Genomic DNA, 23,842 nt, shown 5'->3' with positions numbered 1-23,842 from the left:
CTCTTTCTCCCTCTGTCCCTCTCCCTGATGAGTGCACTCTCTCTCTCAAATAAATAAATGAAAAAAAATTTTTTGAAAGACAACAACCAAATACCATGATGAATCCTTGACTATAACCTAGATTTGGGGGGGAAGGAGAGGGGTTAGTATTTTCTTGCAGAACTCTAATCAATAAATGTAGAAGGAATGAGGGAAATCACCACTAAACCACCACAGTATTAACTGCTATTGGCAAGATACACCTATGGATCTTTTACTTAATGAAAATTTTAAGGAGAAATAGAATATGTATAGAGCCTCAGAGTATCTCCTCTGAAATATTTAATGATTAGTTCTAACCAATGAATCAGTTCTCTTAATGTATATCCCCACCTCCCTCTACGAAGTGAAGCTTAATTTCCCTCTTCCTGAGTGTAGGCTAGTCTTCGTGACTCAATTCTAATTAATAGTGGTGGGAAAAAAAAAGTAGTCACTGTATAGTGGAGAAACCCTCTCAAGAGTGCCATAGTCATGTAAGACATCTCCTCCTCACATATTAAAGGAGAGTAAAGAGATGAGATGACTACATGCAATGTAGTATCCTGGACTGGATCCTGGAATAGAAAAAGGACATTAGTGGGAAAATTGGAATAAACCTTGTAGTTAATATAGTATTGTACTAATGTCAATTTCTTAGTCTTGATAACTATACCATGGTTTTGTAAGTTTTCAACATTAAAGGAGGCTGAGTGAAGGTTATATGAGAATTCTGAACCATCTATGCAACTCTTATGCCTATCTTCACCTGACTCTTATACCTATAAGAAAATCTTAGGATTGCATATATCATTAAGGAAAAAAATCGCTCTTCTGAAAATTTAATTCTACCACCTACTCTCCTAAAGCTAAATAATCTAGTAACAAGCAGGCAGTATTTAGAGAACTGCAATTCTATCACTTACTCTTTGCAAAATTGTCCAATTTTCTGAGACATATTCTGAGTGTTATTACCTACTTTGGAGATATGTTATTTTTTTAAAATGCTACTTTAAAAGGCACTGGGATTTGTATTGCTTTACAATTGTTTATTTAATACAGCCTGCTGTATACTGTAAGCTCCAGGAGCCTCTATCAATAAACTCTACATACACCTGTTTAGAGAAATGCTCTTCAGAGGAAGTTACACAAACAACTTGCTCTCAACCTTCAACACCATTAAAATAAACTGCAAGTAACATATATAACATTTTCATACCAAATAAGTCAATCGTTAAAGTATTTTTCTTCCTTATGCAAATAAAAATAACCCATTAGTTTTGTTTTTTACCAACAAGTTAATCATTAATACCTACCTACTTCAAATTTTTAGCAGTTTAATGTTTCCAAATCTATTTGCTAAATATTAATCTGAAACAAAAAGCCCAAACTTAAAATCTGCAGACCCATGATACCTTCAATTAAAAAACAAACAAGTTTCTTATAGTTTGTAGAACACACCATACTTTACAAAGTTCATTCTCATGTAATTTCTTTAGCTGTTCCATACTTTGTCACATACTATTCTGTTTCTGCAGAGAGGATTTCCAATTAACACCACAGATTTAAGTTACACGTGTAGTCAGTTACTTATTTTTTGGGGGGGAGAGTGCTGCCAAACATCTTCCTTCCTATTTTTAGAGAAATCCTCACTCTATGGCAGAGGCTCACTTCTCTATAGAAGCTGAAAAGTCTTGATATGGTTTCGTAGTCTCCCTTACATGTGATCTAGGCTAGGTTGATTAGAGAAACTAGTCCTGAGAACAGAAGACAAAGATAGGGCTTAAAGAAGCAGAGACTGAAGAAAATCCATTTTGGTGGCAAACAGCAGTGGAGTCCTATGTCCAGTGAAAGCGGAAGCTGTGGTATCTGGTCCTTAGTGGATGTGATAGTAGCACCCCGAGAGTCTGTGCCTTGACGGTGACTGTGAGCCTGACAGCAGTCTCTTTCCCGAACATTTTCTAAGTCAGGTTCTATAACCTTCCTGCAAATGTGGGAGTGTCCAATAGCTTGTTTTTATAAATTCCTTTAATGCTTATATTTTTTTTTTTTGCTCCTTGCATTAGCAAAAAAATCCCAATTGAATACTGGAGCAGCAGTAAGCCAAGGTTCTCTGTCATGTCTATTGGATCACTAAACAAAAATGTGATTTTCTTACATTTATGTAAGTTTTGATTTTTTCAATGTTTTTAAACACTGAAATATCCCTTTTATAGCTATTCCATGGACTTCTCATTAACAGCATAGACTAAAGTATCTCATGTTGATATTTGTTACACCAACATTGAGATTATGTGCCAATCCTCTGTAGAACTGCAAAGTAAAGAGAGAAGTATATGAGAATTAACTGTTAAGACAAATAGACTTCCATGGACTAAAAAAATGTCTTCCTGGGGCAATTGGATAGATATGAATAGGAACTGTATATATTAGCTTACAATAGTGTATCAAAGTAGTGTCTTCGATATGAAAATTATATTGTGATTATGGGTTATGTAAGACAATGCCCTGTTCTTAGGAAATACAGGGCAAAATATTTAGGCCTGAAGTGTCATGTCTTTTCAAATGGTTCATCAAAAATATATACTTGAGGGGCACCTGGGTGGCTCAGTTGTTTAAGTGTCTGACTTCAGCTCAGGTCATGATGCCGCGGTTGGTGGATTCGAGCCCCGTGTCGGGCTCTGTGCTGACAGCTGAGAGCCTGGAGCCGCCTTCATTTTGTGTCTCCTTCTCTCCCTCTGTCCCTCCCCTACTCCTGCTCTGTCTCTCAAAAATGAACAAATGTTAAAAATTTTTTTAAAAATATATACCTGAATATGGTAAATTTGGCTATTAGCAACTAGTAAACCAACACAAAAGGCACCTACATCCTCAATGTATTATTTTTGTTACTTTTCTGTAGGTTTTTAATTTTTCAAAATGAAAAGCTACCTGAGAAGAACCAATGGAAAAAGTCATCGATGTTACCAACAGTTCTGCTAGGGATAGGATTTCACACCAATTTTTGAAGCTGATAACTAAGTTCAAATAGCTATGAAACTGGAATCCAAAACATTTAAAACATTAATTTTTATTAGTATAGCTCTAGAAAATTTAACCCACAGGAGAAACTGACAAAGCAGAATGCTGTACTGGGTTTATTTTGACATGTAAATAAACATTGTATCAAAGTGCAGAATTTGCAACGCTTCTGTAAATGAGTTAAAAACACGAATAAGTTTTTATCTAATGGTAAATTCCTTAAGTGTAGAGATTTTCATTTTTATTCATGGTATATATCTAGTGTTGTGAGCCCTATCTGGAACATTTTATGTATTCTCTAAATATTTGTCAAAGACGTAACTGTATGCTCTCAGAATTACTATTGAACATTTGCAATTTGCTAGACAATTATCCCATTTTGCCTGAGTTACGCTGATTCAGGAGGAAATATGTCTTTTACTAATTATGAAATTATGTAGAACAGCAAATGGTTGTACATATACATCAGCTTCATATCCTATTATTTAACAATTGTCACTTTTCTGATACCTGAAACCCTCTTATTAGCTGGCATTTCCTTTAATCGGAGGTCAGACCATATACCTAACCCAGCCGGAAAAAATGTATCTAATGCAGTGCCTCCAGACATCCTAACAGGTCCACGCTCTCAAGTCTGTTCTCATTTTTATATTTTGCAACAAACTAACACTTTTTAAGATTTTAAAGTAATCTCTACACCCCAAGTGAGGCTCCAATTTACAACCAGGAGATCAAGAGTCCACATGACTGAGCCAACCAGGATGTGTTACAAACTAACATTTTAAAATTTATTTACTTTGTTAAAGATTATTTACTTTAGGAGAGAGAGGGAAAAAGAATCTCAAGCAGGTTCCACACTGTCATTGCAGAGCCCCACACAGGGCTCAATTCCACAAACAGTTGAGATCGTGAACTGACCCAAAATCAAGAGTCAGAAGCTTAACTGACTGAACCCAGCTGCCCCCAAACTAACATTTTAGATGACTGACATTACACTTTTGTAAACAAACCTACTAATTTTTTACTTCATTCTCACACCCCACTTCCAGTCTCTTGGTAATTACTGTTGCTCTATTTTCAAAATATACCCCAAATCAAACCACTCCTCACAATGTCTCCAAAGTACTGCTGACAAGAACTGAACACTGGTGATCTCTAAGTTAACAATGGTGAACACTCATTTGTGGCAAATGAAGGTATTTCCTCTAAGCCACTTAAGTACATAGGTGATACTTAGACTATCTTTTCTCAAGAACGAAAATCTTGATTCATTGCTTGGAATTATATCAGCTTTTAAAACAAATGTAGTGATCACTTACCATAGACTAGACACTGTGCTAAGAACATATTAAAAGGCCCTGACTTGTAAGCTCATGAAAACAAAACATTTCATATAAAAAGTAAAAACACTGCTGGGAAAACTTTTGCATTTAACACTTACTCATGTTTAATCAAGACTGGTCTCACTGGAAGACTGGGGAGTTTTGGTTAAGGGAGGTAGAAGCCAGGGAGATAACATGCAATGTTAGAGCATGGACTACTTTAGCAAAGAGATTCTTGCATGGAGTGTTCTAGTAAATAATACAATGCACATTTAGCTTTACGAGTTAAAGAGTTGAGGACAGTAGAGTTGCAGGATGATGAATAAAAAGGTATATGGCTTTTTATATGTTACTTGAACTTTAAGCTTGGCTTTTCCTCAGCTGCAAAAATGGACCTTTTACTGCAGAGTTCTGATGAAGATTAAATGAACATGTAAAGCATTTAACACAGAACCTGGCAATCATAAGCATTCAATAAATATCTGAATAAAATCTCCTTCATTATTTCTCCTGCAACGGTTGGTCCCCTGTCCCCATACTAGTACAATTTAACTACCTGCTTTTGTAGACTGGCCTGAGAAAGCTGAAGTTGTCTTCATTATTTGATATTCCCAACTCAACGTAATAAAAAGGTTTAAGTTCCCAGATATTTCTGGCAGTTTCTGAAATTAAAAATTTCAAAATAATATAAGAATCTTAAATTTAAAGACATGATAAAAGATGAGCAATGCTTAATCCAATATGCTCCTGGCTATCATACTTCTAGCAAAGGGGGGGGGGACGGTTTCCATAAAGCCTATAAGGCTAATAGTTTTTTAAGGAATATTAATCTACAGACATAATCTTTCAAAAAAAAGGGACACCCACTAATTCTTGCATCCTATTAAGAAGATATTCAACGTAACAGATTATTAGATAAACTAGCAAAAAAGTGTACTGATCTATTGAGAAAACAAGTGACTGTATTTCTCACAGATTAAAAACGGAAACACTTTTGGTGGTGAAAAAATAATCGATCACATTTTCTTCATTGTTATGAAGAAAGTTTCAGAAAGAAAGCTAAAATTGTATTTTTATCACATGGAGTTCTCAAATCGCCAGTATTCTAAAAATAAAAACAAAAAGCCAGGTGAACGACTCAACAAGCCTTTTTTTCTTTTCGGGAAAAGCAACAAAGGCAAAAATCACCTCTTGAGAGAGTACTTTGAAAACCAAAGGAGAATGCTGTGGGGGAAGCAACATGACTAACAAAATATCCCCAGCTGAGGTCATTTAACACTAACAACTCTGAGGTGACTAAATCTGTTAAGGTATTTATCAACTGTTGCTTCAAAAAATGGATCCGCTCGCACAACTGCAACATGTCAATCACGAAAGTAGCAAGCGATGATGAAAATGTATTAAATCTATTTCCCCGCAGTCGAGATCTAGATATACCTCCGGGTGGGACTTCCATTTCAAAAAAAGCAGTTTCCAAATCCTTAGGGTGTTGGGGTTTCGGCTTTATGGTCGGGGGAGGGGAGCTACAGAAGGAAAGAAAGCCAAAGAGAGGTTAAAGAAAACTATTTGGCTTTTTTCCAACTGGCAACTGCGAGAATAAAGTTTATCTCACTAAAAATTGAGTACAAGTAGCCTCAAGAGAAAAGCTATCAACAAGAAGAAAATGAAAGGCAGAGGAGCGTTTCTGGAGGAAACGAAACGGAGTGAAATGAAAGAGAGACGGCTATAGAGATCAAATGAGGTTAATGAAGAAGGGGGGGGAGCGGGAAAAACACAGAAGGAAAGCATGGGACAAAGAGAAAGGTTCACGGAGTTCTGAGGACGGTTTGAATGAAAAAGCCCTTTCTCCAGGCCTACGACCACAGACGGCCAGTGCCGAGGCCAAAGGCCACGCTATGGGGTGTAGTTCAGGCGACGGGATTAATTCAGAGGGCCGAGCCCCCTCTCCCTCCACCGTGTCCTCTCTCAGCCCGGGGCTGGGTCTTTAAGCATCCAGGTGTGCGCTACCGGGAAGAGCCATGAAACCGGGGCGTCCACAGAGAACAATAGGCTGGGGAGCGCGCCGAGCCGAGGCCTTCCTCCAGGACGACCACCATCCCGCCCCCCTCATCGCTGCCCCAGACTCACAGAGTCTTGGGCATCTCGTCCTCCATGGCTGCTGCTGTCGCGGCGGCGCCTCCGGTCCAGCTCCCTCCCCTTTACTACCTCCCAAATCTTTTGAGCGGCTATGGCTGCGGAATAGCGGGGTTTCTCGGCGGACCGGAGGCTACTCGGTCTCCTCCTTCCGCGGCAATTACACTAAGCCGCCTGTCGCAAAGCGAACAATGAAGCCCCAATACAAGATGGCGGCGAGCCGGGAGTTTAGGAGCAGCCAGCGAAGTGACCCGGGCCGCGCAGGCGCAGAATAATTTTGCACTTTCAACCTCCCTCTATCCATAAGTTCACTTGTTGCGCAGCCGCTCTCCTAGGCGACACTAGCGGTGTCAGACTGCGCCGGCGTAAGGGTTAACTATTTCAGGATTTGCGTAGTTTTTTGTCTTACAGTTCCAGATTCGAGTGTTTCAACAGTGAGTTATAAGGAAAGAGAAATCTTCATGCAAATCAAAAGTTCTAAGTGTTTCCCGAGAAAAAAAGACTTGGTACTATTGTTCAAATCCCCTGATTTTATGGCAAAAGCAGGCTGCGCCGCCCGGGAATCGAACCCGGGTCGCAAGAATGGGAATCTTGCATGATACCACTACACCAGCGGCGCTGATGGCTGTTTGCTTTGCTGGAGTGTTGTAGAACTTCTGACAAGCAAGCGTTTGTTCCTACGTGAAGATGTTTATTCACTTAAAGATAAAGTGTATTAAGAGCCTATAATCTATTTTTCATCAATATAAGAAAGGATATTATCTTCTCTCATCCCAACACAGTTGAATCGGATTCCTATTTCTATTAAATCATTGCTCATTAATGTGCACTATGAAGAATTTGTGTTGATGTTAACCAAATTTTTGAGAGCCAGGAAAATATTTTCAGATATTTTCATTTCCATGGTATACTCAATGCACTTTCGAAAATATTTAAGAAAGATTTGTTTAATGCAGATCGGTCAAAGAATCCTAAAACCAAATGAATCAGAAGATAAACAAAGTTCAGTCCTTCTCGAAGGAGGCAGAAAAATTAGGACTCCGAGATGTGGTTCGGTGTTGTCATTAGGCATTTCGTGTTGCATTTTATAAATCATGTGAAATATGTTTCTATTTATGTGTTTATTTTTGTTGAAATATTTTTAAACAAAGGAGAATGTACACATCCCAGAATGTGATATCCTGTTTACAGTAGTTTCTTTAGGCTACATCCTAGGATTTCCATTTTTGGAATTGTCTTTAGAATCTGGGGGCACATTCTTCGGTTTTATTCAAAGATATTAAATATTAGTCTTTTGAGGATGAAAAAGACAAGTGTTAATAGTGGGTAGTATTTTTAAAATAGCTCTTTGTGATATAATTCCCCCATTTGAAGTGTATGGTTCAGTGGTTTTTAGTTTATTCACAGAGATGTGCAACCATTACTATAATCAATTTTAGAACACTTTCATTACTCCAAAAAGGAAATTCTTATAAATTAGCTGTCACTCTCTATCCCCCATCCTATCCAACTTCCTACTCACTAATCAATCTCTACAGATTTGTCTATCCAGTGAATATCATATAGATGGAATCATACAATATGTGGGTCTTTGTGGCTAACTTCTTTCACAACGCTTTTTTATGGTTCATACAAGTTGTAGCGTGTATCAGTACTTCATTTTTTTGGCTAAATAATATTCCGTTGTATGGATATAGCACAAGTATCTTTTAAACTTTAAAACCTTTATGAAAACTTTATTATGTTGTTTTATAAGTTTTCAATTATTGTATATTATGTGTTATATGACTATATATTTGTATATGTCATATAAATATATACTATTTATGTTAATTTGTATATTATAGAAATATAAGTATATAAAATACATGTAATAGGTTACTTCTGCTTTTGTTTTGTCTTGGTTTTCTACTACAAACAATGTTGCAGTAAGCATCCTAGTACCTATATCCTTATAACTGATTGTTTTATTTCTTTAGAATAGATTCCCAAATGTGAGATTTTTAAATTAGATGGTATATATATGTGTGTGTGTGTGTGTGTGTGTGTCTTGATATATAATTGTTTTTGAAAGCTTTTAGTCATTCATACCCCCATCAACAATATTTGAAAGTCAGTTCCAGAGATCTCATCTATTCTACCCTGTTTTCTCTTCCATTGAGGTACTAGTCTCATTAATTTTTGCTAATATGATAGATGAAAAATGGTATATCTTTGTTTTAATTTGCATTTTTAAAAACTACTACTGAAGTTGAGCATCTCTTTACCCATGTGGTGCTCTGTGCTGATAGCTCAGAGCCTGGAGCCTGCTTTGGATTCTGTGTCTCCCTATTTCTCTGCTCCTTCCCTGCTCACGCTCTGGTCTCTCTCTCTCTCAAATATAAATAGACATTTAAAAAAAATTGAGAGGAAGGTAGAGATTTCCCATTTACCCCACATCCCCACATCTGCATACATGTGTAGTGCTGTTTTTTTTTTTTTAAATCACTGACACTGCTTTTTCTTTATGAATTGTGTATTTATATAGTTTATATTTATATTGAGTTGTTTACCTCTTATCAATTTGTAGAACTCTTTTTATGTTTGCTATAATATATACCACAATCTTGTCTGTCATATTAGTGGCAGATATTTTTCTCATGTATTACTCTTTTTAACTTTTAAAATTCTATCTTTTGCCATCTGAGAATTATGTTGACCTTTTCTTATATTGCTTCTGAATTTCCTGTCTTGCTTAACAGAAAATAAATATGATTTAGTTTATGTAGAATAAGAAAAAAATTAGATGTGAGGAAGTAAAAAGGTATGAAAATGAATTTTTTTAAAGCTAGTTTCAAAAAAGAAAAAAAAAAAGCATGGAGCTGTGGCTTTAAGTGTTGTTAAAAATAAGCAGGGGTGCCTGGGTGGTTCAGTTGGTTAAATGGCTGACTTTGGCTCAGGTCATGATCTCACGGTTCGTGGGTTCCAGCCCCGTGTCAGGCTCTGTGCTGACAGCTAGCTCGGAGCCTGGACCCTGTTTCGGATTCTGTATCTTCCTCTCTCTCTGACCTTACCCAGCACATGCTGTCTCTCTCTCTCTCTCTCCCTCTCTCACTCTCTCAGAAATAAATTAAAAAGCATTAAAAAAAAAATAAGCAAAGCCAACACTAAAGTTTTACTTTTAATCAGTATATATGATTGCAATAGGGAAGAGTCCGGTGTAAACTGAACTCAACTTTGATTTGTACAGATGTAACCTGGCATTTAAAATGTAGGTGTTGGGAAGGGGAGGAGCAGGGGCACAGTTGTAATTTGAAAAATTACAAAAGTTGAGAGAAAGGGTAGTATCTGGTGCTTATCAGTTAGGCCCATACCCTCCTTAGAGGCTATGAGACAGGGGCTCTATCTTCATTTATTGGTGGGAACAAACAGTAAAGTCTTTTGTCAGCCTTGGGTTTTCTCAGGGAGGCACTTTAAAGGTAGCTAGGGTCATCCTAAGGACGCAGCTTTGAGCTGTTAGAAAATGTCAGTGTTTTGTTCAAGTCTTAATAAGCCAACGTTGAGGCCTGTCTAGTTGAGAAGATTGCTCACGGGAGCCTGGCTGCAGCTTGGTCAAGGAGAAAAACCTTAATATGTGTTTAGTTTACTAGGGAGCCTGCTTTCTTGAACAGCACTCCTTTGAATGAATGTTTTATCACTCTTCCTATATGCGGTAACAGTTTTCCTCCATAACTTTAAAAAAAATCGTTTGGGGTTTCAGTGGCAGTGTTATTTGAAAGAGCAAGAGTGCAGAATGAGACAGCCTTTGACCCACCTTCCACTTTCCAAGTCCTTTACACTGCCTCTTCACTGAGAATTCTTTCAGTAAACTCTTTCCCAAGGTTTCAGCAGCAGTGAAAGTTTCCAAATATGACACCTATGTCAAGGTCACTAACATGGTCAATTCTAATCAACCAACACATATTCATTGAAGGCCTGTTAGGCTTAACACACTAAGGTGTTGTGGGGATAATGCAGTTTGGAAAAAGGAAAGTAAACGACACACAGAGTATAGTGCTTTCTTTGTAATTTCTAGATGTAGTGAAAAATGGGGCTTAATCTTCATGTTTTTGTGGTAACTACTAGTGTCTATTTCTTGTATGATTTGCATCTTGTTTTATTAACACCTTCACTGTCCTTTTCTTCTGCTATACTGGCCTCCTTGCTGTTCCTCAAACATGCCAGGTGTTTTCCTTACCTAGAAAGCTCTTTCTCCAGGTATTTGCCTGATCCACTCCCTCACTTCCTGCAAGATTTTGCTCAAATGCTGTCTTGCTCAATGAGACCTATCAGGACCATCCTATTTAAAATTGCAACCCATTCCTCATTCCTCTTACCCCACTCATTAGAATAAATAATTAATAGAATAAATAAATAATTAGAATAAATAAGTTATTTATTCTAATGATACCTTCCTCCAGTAGAATGTCAGCTTCATTAAAATAAATATTTCTAAAAAATCTGTTTTGTTTACTGACTTTTCTCAAGCACCTAGAACATTGTCTGCCACTAGGAACTCAAAAAATATTTGTCCAATGAATGAATGCTCTTTGTACTGGATTTTACACTCCCTTTTTCCAAATTCTGTCTTTCTTTCTATTCAATTTATTTTCCTTCCATCCATACTGTTCTTCATATCCATATACTGGGTTTTTGTTTCGTTTTCTTCTTTGAAGGGGAGGGGAGGAGTGGAGGTGGTGTAATTTTAATTACAGATGGGATCTTATAAACCCATCACTCAGCCACTAGTTTCTCTCACCTATTTAAAAATTTTTTTAAATGTTTATTTTTGAGAGAGAGACAGAGAGACAGAGAGACAGAGAGAGAGAGAGAGAGAGAGAGAGAGTCAGCGGGAGACGGGCAGAGAGAGAGACACTGAATCTGAAGCAGGCTCCAGGCTCCTTGCTGTCAGCACAGAGTCCCAGGCTGGCTCCAACCCACAAAATGAACGCAAAGATCATAACTTGAGCCAAAGACTTAACGGACTGAGCCATCCAGGCGTCCGGATCCTACATTCTTTTTAATGCTTGCATAATGTTCCATCGTGTCTATGGGCACATTACTTTTATTCATGTCTGTAATTACTTTTCACCTTGGACCATCCCCCATTCCTGGTCTCCCTCACTTTCCCTTTCACCTACCACTGTTTACCCATTCATTTTATGCTTATTCCCAACAGTCCCCGAAACTCAGTGATCACTCAGTAAGCATTTATTGCTCCACAGTTGTGTCCTTGACAGCGATTTGCTTTGTGCATTCTTTGATAGGGAGAGATTGAAGGGCCAGAAGAGGGCAGTAGTGAGGAAGTAAGGTGCTTCACCTGAATAGATGGGGAGTCAGGCGGCGAGCTGGGGTGAGCCTCTGCCCCTGGCGCCTTTGTTTTGTGCCTGAAGCAGAGTGAGTTTCGGAGGGGCAAGGCCGGCTTGGGGCCCGTGCGGACCACGCTTAGAAGGTCCTGGAGCTACACGCAGAACTGGGTTGCGGGAGCCGGCGCCGGCTAGAGGCGGACTTGGGCGGGGCTCGGAGGGGCGAGGCCGGCCGGGGGCGGGGCGTGCAGAGCGCGCAGACTCACAAGCAGCCGGCCGAAGGTGGAGCGCTCGGGGTGGACTGCTGCCCTCCGGTCGCCATGGGGNTGCAGCTGGGGGTGGCCTGGGAGCGCCGAGCTGCGGGCCCCGCCGGATAAGATCGGTAGGTGAGGGTTGAGGCAGCGCGGGAGGGGTGCTGGAGCGCGCCCCGCGCCGGGCGTCCGCTGCGCAGTCCACCAGGCCCCGCGGTTGCGACGCCCGCCAGGCCACGCGCGCCAGTCCTCTGCAGGTCCCAGTCTTCTCAGTTCGCGACTCAGGGCCACTGTCGATTCCCCAGGGACCGCGTATTCCTGGGCGTGTGGATGTGCCAAGCTGGGGAATGGGCAGGGAGTGGATGGGGGATTGCGGTGGGCGGCCAAGCGTCCCTGCAGCCCCTGTCCCGGAGACCTGGGGAGGCCGAGATCCCTCTCTTCCTTCCCTTGCTTCACTTTTGGGAGGCCATTCTTCTGGTTTGTTCTGAAGCTACGGGAGGCCTCGCTCTGCAGATGACAGGCGCACGCGGTCATAGCACACTGAGCAGTGCATACAAGTTGACCCTGTTTGCTTCCCTTGCTACGCTGAACTGGAACCCCATTTCCATCATCCGCTTTGCTGAGGTGGGCCTTCTCCCGGGCCCTTGCACAATTTCCCTACCCAGGAGTACTACACAGTGGCAATAACCCACTCTCAAGTTTCAGTCTTGGTTTTTGCTGCGTTTATTTTGCCTTTTTTATTCCCAGTAAAGCTTTGTTTTGTGGGAACATTAACCTATCTATATTAATGAGACAGAACAAATCTTAGTAAAAATGGCGGCCACTTTATTGGAAATGCGTGCTGGAAAGGCCCACCTCCTCTGTCCCCATGCTTTGGGCACAAAGAACGTTGTGCAGATCCAGTGGTGCCTTGACAACTGTGAGAACCTTTGTGGATCTGGCAAAAAGAAAAAAAAAAAAAAAGTATCAACTTGCACGTGAATGAATTACCACTTTTGGGGTGGGGGGCAGTGTCTGTTTAGATTCAGAGAGTTCTAGCTTCACAGCTACTGTGACTTGCCTCTCCTTCCCAGCTTCCCTAAATTGATGATTGTAGCCTTAAGTAACATCTGTTATTCAAAAACAAAACCCACATTGCTGGGTGAGAGGGAAAGAAACTGTTCCTTTTTTTATTTTCCCCCCCCACCCATAGCAATTATTGGAGCTGGAATTGGTGGCACTTCAGCAGCCTACTATCTGCGGCAGAAATTTGGGAAGGATGTGAAGATTGACCTGTTTGAAAGAGGAGAGGTGGGGGGCCGTCTGGCCACCATGACTGTGCGAGGGCAAGAATACGAGGCAGGCGGTTCTGTCATCCATCCTTTAAATCTGCACATGAAGCGTTTTGTCAAGGACCTGGGTATGTCATTTGGTCTTGGAGCTAAGTGGATTTCTGTATGACCATCCATAGATATTTTTATCAGACAGGGATCTGAAGTTTTTCTGCTTTAATTGCCTTTTATAGAGAAGTTGGCAAAACTGTTTTCCTCACTTTGCTGCTAGCAATTACTACAAGCTTAGTTAGGAGCCACTTTNTTGCTGTTCCTAGTTCTTAAACCTCTGGGTTCAAGCTGAAGAATCAAAGAATAGTTTGAGTCAGCAGAAACCTTGTGTACTCATTTTACAGCGGGGAAGATGAGGCCCAGAGTGTGAAGTGTCTGGCTTAAAGTCACTCACACAGGTATGGGTGCAGACATGTGCCTAGAACCTGGGACATCTGACTGCTTCCCTGCCAGCAGAGGAGCTAGACAGGGTGTGAGGGAAGGCTGGCAGGCCTCTGCAGGCCCTTTGCTCAGGGACTGTTGTGTAATACACACCTCCTTTTAGTTATTTGAAATACCCAATTATGCAAAATGGGATTTACACAGGAATGGGGATGCCTCCTTTCCCTTTGCTACCTTCCACATCTCTTGTCGATGCTTCTTGGGTCTCTCTTTCCTTCCTGAGGGCACATGTATGCCAGGAGCAATTTATGCCGCACATACTCATGTCTGACATTTCTGTTTTAAAGTTGAATTCAGTTAGTATTCTGGCATTTTCCTTTGAATTTTTAGTCTTTTCCAACTGAAAAGAGCCAGTCTAATTTTGACATATCTGCATGAGCATCTGACCCATCCTTTAGACATTTACTTTTGGACAGTTTAATGAATGAACAGTGCTGTTCTAAAGATAGAGCTCCTGTAATATGTTTCCTGAGAACTGGGGAAACCTGAATTCACTCACTTCAGAGTATCCCCGTTAGGTTCAGATTACCTTCTTTCGTTTGAACAACACAGAAACCACTGACTTAGCTAACCTTTTCTGTTTTTGCAGGTCTCTCTACTGTGCAGGGCTTTGGTGGCCTAATGGGGGTGTATAACGGAGAGACTCTGGTGTTTGAGGAGAGCAGCTGGTTTATAATTAACATGATTAAACTAATTTGGCAGTATGGATTTCAGTCCCTCCGAATGCACATGTGGGTAGAGGATATATTGGACAAGTTTATGAGGTAATTTTTTTCCCTTCCATTTAACCTAAGACCTTTTAGTTAGTCTTTAGAAATTTTATTCTTGAAACAGTTCTCTACCAAATTTTAATTTTTTAAAATGTTTTATTTATTTCTGAGAGAGACAGTATGTGAGCAGGGGAGGGTCAGAGAGAGAGGGAGATACAGAATCTGAAGCAGCCTCCAGGTTCTGAGCTAGCTGTCAGCACAGAGCCCAACATGGGGCTCGAACCCACGAACCGTGAGACCACGACCTGAGCTGAAGTCAGACGCTTAACCGACTGAGCCACCCAGGTGCCCCTCTACCTAATTTAAAGGGCTGTTTGCTTTGAATTCATATGACATCTCTCTCAGATACAGTTATTAGCTTCTTACAGGTACGGAAAGTGGAGGCATAGAGGTTTCAAGTGTGCAAGTATACTCCGTTCATGAGTGGTGGAAATGGGAGTTCCCACCCAGGTATTCTGGCTCTGGAGTTCTCACTCTTAATCTGCACTGTGCCGATATTGTATAGATGAATGAGGTAATGTGTGTAAGAGCTGGTAGAAAGGACCATAAAACTTCAACGAGCTTTAATTGTGACATGTTTCAGTGAGCCAGTAAGTAGCCTGAGGAAGAGTATCAGTTCTGTGCCCCAAGAATTTAAATTGATACTAAATTCCAGCACTGTTTCAGGTAGTGTACAGGTGCCACTTTTTCCTTTATTTGAAAAAATTTAAAAAAATTTTTTAAAAAATGTATTTCTGAGAGAGAGCGACAACATGATCAGGGAGGGTCAGAGAGAGAGGGAGATACAGAATCTGAAGCAGGCTCCATGTGAGCTGTCAGCAGCACAGAGCTTGACACAGGGCTCGAACCCACAAACCGTGAGATCATGACCTGAGCCAAAGTCGGACGCTTAACCGACTAAGCCACCCAGGCACCCTGGGATTTCTCTTTCTAAACATCATTGTTAGGTCAATTTCTTGAATACCTTTTCAGTGTGCACATTAAGGTCAGCTACAGTACAGATTATTTTAAAGTAGTAATCACTCATTTATTCATTCACTAAATACTGACTGCCTAAGTATGTGCCAGGCACTATTCTGGGTCCTGAGGATGTAGAACCTAGAACACATCCCTGTCCTCAAATAATATACATTCTAGTAGAGAGATAAGCAATTCACCAGTAACTAAGAAAATATACAGAATTTGGGTGGAAATAGCCAGTCACTGTAGAGAAGGTTGGTGGCATGTTGCTGCATGCTCTGCAGGAAAATCAAGTTCAGATGGCATCAGATGCAGACCTGCCTAGATCATCAGTTTTTTGTTTTTTTTTTTTACCAGCAGCTTGCTTGGCATGTAAAAAATTGCCCTGTGAGAAATGAACAAATCACTTTTAAAGTGAATTCTGGATATTACAGTACTGTGAAGAAGATCCAGTGATGGAATACATAGATTATACTTTTTTGCTCTTGTTTAAGTAAACTCTACACCCAGTGGGGGGGCCCTAACTCATGACCCCAGAGATCAAGAGTTCTATCATTTAGGGACTGAGCCAGCCAGGCACCGCTACTATTTTTGAAATTAGAAAACAATTGCCAAACTTCATTGAATTACTGCAACTTCATTGAATTACTGCCTCCCTCTGGTCTTTAGTATTTGCTTATACAGCACTGATCCTTATGTTGTTCAAAGGGCCATGTGTCCTACCTTTTGTTTCTTTCAATAAATCAAGAGCATAATGTTTATTTTTTTGAGAAAAGGAAAACACAGAGCCCAATGTGGGGCTCCATCTCAGACGGTGAGATTGTGACCTGAGTGGAAATCAAGACTCAGATGCTTAACGGACTGAGCCACCCAGGTGCCTCTTAACATTTCTTGATCTGAGACGGATCCTTTTAGTTACTCCTAACAAATATTTTGAATCATGTTTTACTTTTTTCTCTCTCTCCTTTCCCAAATCTGGTCTGTCTTTAATCCTATCAGTTTATTTTATTTAAAAAAAGTTTTTATAATGTTTATTTTTTGAGAGAGAGAGAGAGAGAGAGCCCACAAGTGGGGGAGGGGCAGAGAGAGGAGGACAGAGGATCCAAAGTGGGCTCTGTGCTGACAGTAGAGAGCCCAGTGTGGGGCTCGAACCCATGAACTGCGAGATCATGACCCGAGTCAGATGCTCAATGGACTGAGCCACCCAAGTGCCACAGGCCTATTGCTTGTAAAATGTATGTAGAATTCCACCACTTCTCATTACCGTCACTGCTACACTTTGATGCAAGGCACTAATTAACTCTTGTCTGTATTGATGGAGTAGCCCCTTGTGTAGGCTGAATAATGCCTCCCTGCCCCTGCAAGATGTCTATACCCTAATCTGTGGAATCTGTGAATGTGTTACCTTTCATGATAAAAGGGACTTTGCAGAAATGATTACGTTAGGGATCTTGAAAGGGGGAGTTTATTCTCAATTACTTAGGTGGGCCCAGTGTAATCACAAGAGTCCTTAGAAGAGGGAAGCAGGAGGATCAGAGAGAGTAGTAGGAAATGTGATGATGGGAACAAGAGGTTGGAATGATGCTAGGAAGGTGCCATGAGCCAAGGAATGCAGGTGGTTTATAGAAACGGAAAAAGGCAAGAAAATGGATTCTTTCCTCAGAGCTTCCAAAAGGAACTAGCCTTACCAACACTTGACCCATACTTTTTGGCCTCCATGTTTTCTGATGAGTAGTCAATTGTTAAATCTTATTGAGAATTCCCTGTCAGTCTATTTTCGCAAGTGAGAACTTAGTGTTTTCGTACTCTACTTTTTTTCAAGTTCCTAGGGATTGATATGGTTGGAAGTGATTTTAGTTTCTCAGTTTGGGCACTGGTATCAATTTTTCCCACAAAAATGTATTCAATGTTTTGTATACTACACTCACTGTGAGACAGTAGGGTAATACTGAAACGGATATGACATTGTCCCTGCTCAAGGACTTTACAACTTTGAGAAGAAAATTGTAAAAATTCTCCTCCTGGGATCACTGATAGAGATCTTTCTTTGGCACTTATTTCTTCCTTTGTTTCATTAATCTGTGAATGTGCCTATTACCTGTACCTAACTGTAAGCTCCTTGGGGGAGATGAATCCGGTCTTTCACATTTTTGTATCACTTGCAACTTGAAAAATTATTTTGAATTTATGTGGATATTCTTTTAAGTCTATGAGGTTCAGGAAAATATCAGTTGGTATTTTATAAAAATTAATAGTGTTGATTGAATGGCATGGGTACTGTGGACTGGGGAGTTGGGCAAAACTTGCAGAGGAGGTGGGGTTCAAGCTGAAAGAAGCGTGTTCTATTTGGAGAGAAGAGCTAATGCAATGTTGGGGAGCAAACTGCAGAGCATACTGATATCAGTGAATGGGTCAGTGGAGGGAAGGGTGTTTATATGGTTTGAGGGCAGAGGGGGCAGCATGTGATTGAGCCTTCTACTTGTCATGAGACTTTTGGATGGGTTCTTTTACTTCTCTATCTGCAGTTAAAGCACAGGCAGTTAGACTTGATAAATCGGGTTCTAAAATCCATCCCCCCCCTTTTTAATGTCAGGAGTTTATTTACTAAGCAGCAGTAATAAGTTAAAACAATTTTTTAAAATATGAGAGAGAGAGAGACAGAGTGCAAGCAGGGGAGGAACAGAGAGGGAGACACAGAATCCGAGCAGGCTCCAGGCTCTGAGCTGTCAGCAGGGCCCAAAGCGGGGCTCAAACCCACAAACTGCAAGTTCGTGACCTGAGCTGAAGTGGGATGCTTAACCGACTGAGCCACCCAGGCGCCCCATAAGTTGTTTTTTGAATAAGCTGATGACAAAAGTTGTATTTTAGGTTTCTGGGAGATTCATAAATGTTTCAAAGAAAAAACTGGAAGCAGGTAGGTAGATCAGCTATTCATCTTAGTAGTCTGAATATAAATCACGAGTTAAGATCAGAGAAATGAGAATGAAATAAGAGAGATGTTGTGAAGACTGGTAAGGTTTTCTTCTTTGGTGTTAGAGCAGAAGTGAAAATATCTAAATTTGAAATTAAATGAATTGAGGATGACATGTAGAATGTTAGGAGTGAACTAATATCCCAACCTACATTTTGGCAGGGATAAGGGGTGGGTAGAGAGGGTCAGGCCTGGTGGAAAGATAAAGTTTAATTTTAGAGGGGTGCCTGGGTGGCTTAGTCAGTTGAGCGTCCGACTTTCGCTTAGGTCATGAACTCACTCTTCGTGGGTTCGAGCCCCGCATCGGGCTCTGTGCTGACTGCCAGCTCAGAGCCTGGAGCCTGTTTCAGTCTGTGACTCCCTCTCTCTCTGACCCTCCCCTGCTCACGCTGTGTCTCTTTCTCTCTCTCTCCTAGAAATAAATAAAACATTAAAAAAACAAAACAAAACAAAAAGTTTAATTTTAGAAATGTCTAACTGCTGCTGGAAAAAAAAAAAAAGCTGAAGGAGACTATGACATACCCACTTTTTTTAAAGGTGCTCCCACAGTGACCTTATTAGTGCAGAAGAGTATACAAGGACAGTGTACTCCCAGAGGAGGTCGGGGTGGGGATAAGAACTTCTGGGATACCCAGGGAAGATGGTGACTGAGGTGCATCTTACATGACAGGTAAATTCATTAGAAGGATATATGAAAAGTTTGAATATTAGGATGCTATTTCCCTTCCCCCTATCTTGTTTAATGGCCATTCCTCTTCTTTTTCAAAGGATCTACCGCTACCAATCTCATGATTACGCCTTCAGTAGCGTAGAAAAGTTACTACATTCTCTAGGAGGGGACGAATTCCTTGGAATGCTTAACCGAACACTTCTTGAAACCTTGCAGAAGGCAGGCTTCTCTGAGAAATTCCTCAATGAAATTGTTGCTCCTGTCATGAGGGTCAGTTATGGCCAAAGCATGAACATCAATGGCTTTGTGGGTAAGCCCAGGCTTGGAATGTTATGGATATTAGTTCACAGAAGGCCTTACCTGATGTATGGTGGCTCCTTACTTTAGGCTGTGAGTTGGAGAAGACTTACCTTTCTCTGAAACCTCATACATTGTTGGCAAAATTGTATATATGTAGATCTGTGCATTTTTAGGGGGAGAGAGTCCTTAGCCTTCATTGAGATTTTGCCCCCAGGGGCTATTTGGCAATGTCTGGAGACATTTGGAGTAGAACTCACCTGAATTGGGAAGAGAAAGTAGGTAGAGGGCCTTTTATAGAGTCAGAATTAAAATACATTTTTTCCTACCACTGACAGGGGCAGTATCAATGGCTGGTGCAGATTCTGGCCTTTGGGCAGTAGAAGGTGGTAATAAGCTTGTTTGCTCAGGGCTCCTTCAGGCGTCGAAAAGCAACCTTATAACTGGCTCAGTAATGTACATAGAGGAGAAAACAAGGACCAAGCGGACTGGTGAGCCTGAAATTCTATTTTATTGTTCCTAATTTCCCCTCTAGGAAATAATTGCTCAGGGAGAAAAACCACTCTTCTGTCATCTCTCACTCAGTTCCAAATGATGGAATTATAAATTGTTTATGTTGTGCCACATAGAAATATTCCCAAATGAGCTGAAGTACAGTGGCGTGTCTCTTTGGACTTAAAAAATAATCTTTCTTAAAAGGAAAAATTCCTTATTTTGTACTTGACAGGGTATTCAAGGGTCAGATGCTTAACCAACTGAACCACCCCTGTGCTCCTAAGTCTTTAATTCCTTAAAATTATACCTTAACTATTTTCTACCTTATAAACTATTAAGGTAATATAATTATTTTTGGAAGGTATAAAGTAGTCTGTTAGAAAGACTAACATGAATGCTTCTTTCCTCTAGGAAATCCCACAAAGATGTATGAATTGGTTTACCAAATTGGATCTGAGACACGTTCAGACTTCTATGATATCATCTTGGTGGCCACTCCATTGAATCGAAAAATGTCCAACATAACTTTCCTCAACTTTGATCCTCCAATTGAGGAATTCCATCAGTACTACCAACATATAGTGACGACGTTAATTAAGGGGCAATTGAATTCAACTCTTTTTAGCCCTAGAGCCTTAGACAAATTTGATCTCAGTACAATCTTAACCACTGATAATTCAGATTTGTTCATTAATAGCATTGGGATTGTGTCCTCTGTAACAGAAAATAATCCTCAACCATCAACAGAAAGGGCACATGTTTGGAAGATATTTTCTCAAGAAATTCTCACTAAAGAACAAATATTGAAGCTCTTTTTATCCTATGATTATGCTGTGAAGCAGCCATGGCTCGCATATCCTCACTATAAGCCTCCAGAGAAATGCCCCTCCATCATACTCCACGATAGACTTTACTACCTCAATGGCATAGAGTGTGCAGCAAGTGCCATGGAGATGAGTGCCATTGCAGCCCACAATGCTGCTCTCCTTGCTTATCATCGCTGGAATGGGCACACGGACATGATTGACCAAGAGGGCTTATATGAGAAACTTAAAACTGAACTATGAAATAATACTGATCACTTTCTTTTCCCCCTCCTGGTTCCAAATGGAATATCACTGGCAAAAAACACAATCTGAGCAGAGATGATTTTGAATCGGACATTTTGCCATGTATTAGTGTTATTTAACAAAAGTAATCCCAGTGAGTTGTGAGAAAATACAGGTTTCTAATTAAGCATGAAGGGGTTAACTACTGTATTTATACTATCTCCAAAATTTAACTCTTCTTTTAATATCTGCCAACAGTATAGAATCACCTTGAGTTTGTTAAGCATGTGGATTCTCTAGCTCCTCTGGAGATTCTGATTCACTAGGTCTGGTGGGTGGGGGCCCTGAATTTATTTTAAGCTGAACACTTAAGAAAGCATTTAAAGACGTAACTTTTAGTTGGGGACTAGTTTATTTGTGCTTCACAGGTGGAAGTGACCTTCAGTCAGAAAGTTAAAACAACTATTGGAGTTGGTACCCTATGCTTGGCTTTAATTACCTTTTTTTCAAAGTAGATGTGCCCATGCCAGAAGCCTTGACTTTCTGAATATTCTTTTGATCCCTTCTGTCCTGATTTTTATTAGGGGTTAAATTCAGAAACCTTAGTAGTAGTATAACTTTGTCATACAAAAAATCTCAAATAAATTGAAAACAAATATAGGCTATTGATTTAGGAAATTGGCATTCTATTATCAAATCCTCACCTATGGAACTTTAAAAAATATTGAAAGACCCCCATGCAACCAGAGATTCTGATCTAATGAAGATTGGATCTCAGCATTGTAGCTAAAAAGTTCCTAAGGGGCAACCTGGGTTGAGAATCACTGATAATGGGGGTTTAAGATGTCTCCAAAGGGTTTTTAGTGCCTTAAAAGTCCCTAGAAACTGAATGCATTATCAAAGCAGGTTCATTTCGTGAATAATTTCTCTCAATAAGAACTCTTAGTAGTAATCTTGATAATAAGCATTGACAGTCTGACAAGAGGCAGAGCAGTTGACACTAGAGTAGGAGATTCAGAATGACATTACAGTTGATCAAATCCAGTATATGTTCAAATGGTTAAATGCTTCTAAAACTACTGGAGCATTTGGGGTGAGGAACCAATTGTTGAAATCTTGTCTTTAAGGCAGTAGTTCTCAACTTTGGCTGCATACTGGAATACATCTATAAGACTTTAAAGCTTCTCAAATTCTACTATGCAACCCAACTTAAGAACCAGTTCTACATCTATTATACAAAGATCACAAATAGCTGTTCTATAGTCACTACAGCAGGACAGAACAAGTAAAAGCTTGTGAATTCTAAAAGTAACTATAACAGTTAACACATACTGTTGAGAAAAAAGTCCATCACCAGATTATGGCAGTAGCTACTTCAGCAAAATGGTATTGATTCTTTCTTAAAATGATTTTTTCTCTACTATAATTGTGAATATTAATATGCTGATAAAACTGCCAAGATATAGTTGATGTAAAGGCAGTGATTAAACTTATGGTTTGTCAAAGGGTCAGCTTTTTAAAAATTTTATTCTTAAATGAGCATGTTAAGAGGTAGTCACACTTTTTTCCCTTTGTGGTTTTAATGAGGACAATATTGTAGAGAATGTAATATTGTGTTATATATCTATATATGTTGAAGACTGGTGAATAAAAACTGTTAATAGTTAATTTCTATCACTCACAGACCTGTTTTGTGATGTGACCTCTGTATTTACTTACCAGAACCACAATTTAAAATGTTGCTGTTGTATCTAAGTTTTCCAAAAGCAATTGCAAATTGCTTCCTCCAAGAGCAAAACATTTTATCAATGTATCAAGCTTAATAGTTTTAATGCAAAAAGCATTAAACAATTTTTTTTTTTTTTAAAGAGAAATACTATCAGACCCTGTTACTTCAGTAGACCACCCTATTTGTGTAGAAGAGACTGGTAAATACAGCTCTATTCTAGTGGTGCTCTAACTTGGAATCACCTGGAAGGCTTGTTAAATCACTGATGGGCCTCACCCCAGAATTTGTTTCAATTGGTCTGGAGTAGATGAAAATATGCATTGCTGTGAAGTTCCTGCATGATGCTCCTGGTCTAGGAACCACGCTTAGGAGTACCAGTTCTATAATTTAGCTCCATGTGGTTGCTAAAAATGCCTGTCCACATCAGTGAAGATTTAGAGCTGCCGAAGAATAAAAATGTACTGGACTTGACATCAACTCCCCTTATTGTGATTAAGTTGGTTTGATCGCTCTAGCTATTTTGCTGTAAACTTTTTTATAAACAGGAAATAACATTTTAGAGATACATACAAGCCATTGGTTATGTTGTGTTATATAAGCATCTACGTACTCACCTATATATACCCCATTTTCTACAGTTTTAAAGTGATTTAAGATGTGTCGGCTTTTTACCAGATCACAAAAAGTACAGGCCTAAGCATCTGGTTGGTAGGTTTCTTCAAGTTAGGTTTCTGATACAACCATTTGTAATGCATCTTTTCGTCTGAGTTTGTGCGCCATAAAATTTATGACCTAGATGAATATATTATGGGCAGCATTATTTCTATTCTCTATACAAAGAACCACAATACACTGGAATGTTTTTCTCTAGAGTTCTATATCTATTCTTGTATTCAAAAATTTTCCCCGTTTATGTTCAAAATAAACAACTGTATTGTTAATTCCTGTGTTTTACTTCAATTGCACTATACTTGGAATGTAGATGTACTTGGAAAAGTCAGAGTACATCAAAACTACTACAAGAGTTTTGAAAATTACAGTTAATGTTTCAGAAGAAATCTCAGGTTTGCAG

At 39.8% G+C, this 23,842-nt stretch overlaps 2 protein-coding genes and 1 non-coding gene across 12 annotated transcripts in view; 1 reads left to right on the top strand and 2 right to left on the bottom strand.

The window, feature by feature from the left end:
- The window catches only part of TIA1 (TIA1 cytotoxic granule associated RNA binding protein), a 33,193-nt gene extending 26,457 nt beyond the window's left edge, over positions 1-6,736 (bottom strand). For 9 of the 10 annotated variants that reach the window (XR_013335668.1, XM_077766333.1, XM_077766334.1 and 6 more), the window contains exon 1: positions 6,486-6,736. Coding sequence is in view for 8 of the 10 variants with exons in the window: in XM_077766333.1 (XP_077622459.1) it covers positions 6,486-6,511 (26 nt within the window). In the remaining 2 variants the exon portion in view is untranslated. Of the gene's footprint in view, positions 1-4,914; positions 5,021-6,485 lie in introns of all 10 variants that reach the window. The other variant, XM_077766340.1, reaches the window with a different exon arrangement.
- PCYOX1 (prenylcysteine oxidase 1) lies at positions 6,510-23,711 on the top strand. The gene is made up of 8 exons (XM_077766500.1): positions 6,510-6,647; positions 6,903-6,925; positions 12,148-12,197; positions 13,259-13,465; positions 14,419-14,593; positions 19,299-19,510; positions 19,836-19,988; positions 20,404-23,711. Exons 1-8 carry the CDS (start codon positions 6,510-6,512, stop codon positions 21,057-21,059), a joined length of 1,614 nt encoding a protein of 537 aa, XP_077622626.1. The 3' UTR covers positions 21,060-23,711.
- TRNAG-CCC (transfer RNA glycine (anticodon CCC)) lies at positions 7,040-7,110 on the bottom strand. Its single transcript has one exon. It is a non-coding gene; the product is annotated as a tRNA-Gly (tRNA).
- Positions 23,712-23,842: the final 131 nt, after the last annotated feature.

This window comes from Crocuta crocuta, unplaced genomic scaffold (assembly GCF_008692635.1).
Source record: "Crocuta crocuta isolate KB4526 unplaced genomic scaffold, BGI_CrCroc_1.0 scaffold113, whole genome shotgun sequence".
Taxonomy (NCBI): Eukaryota; Metazoa; Chordata; class Mammalia; order Carnivora; family Hyaenidae; genus Crocuta; species Crocuta crocuta.
This window is presented reverse-complemented; position numbering and strand designations above follow the sequence as displayed.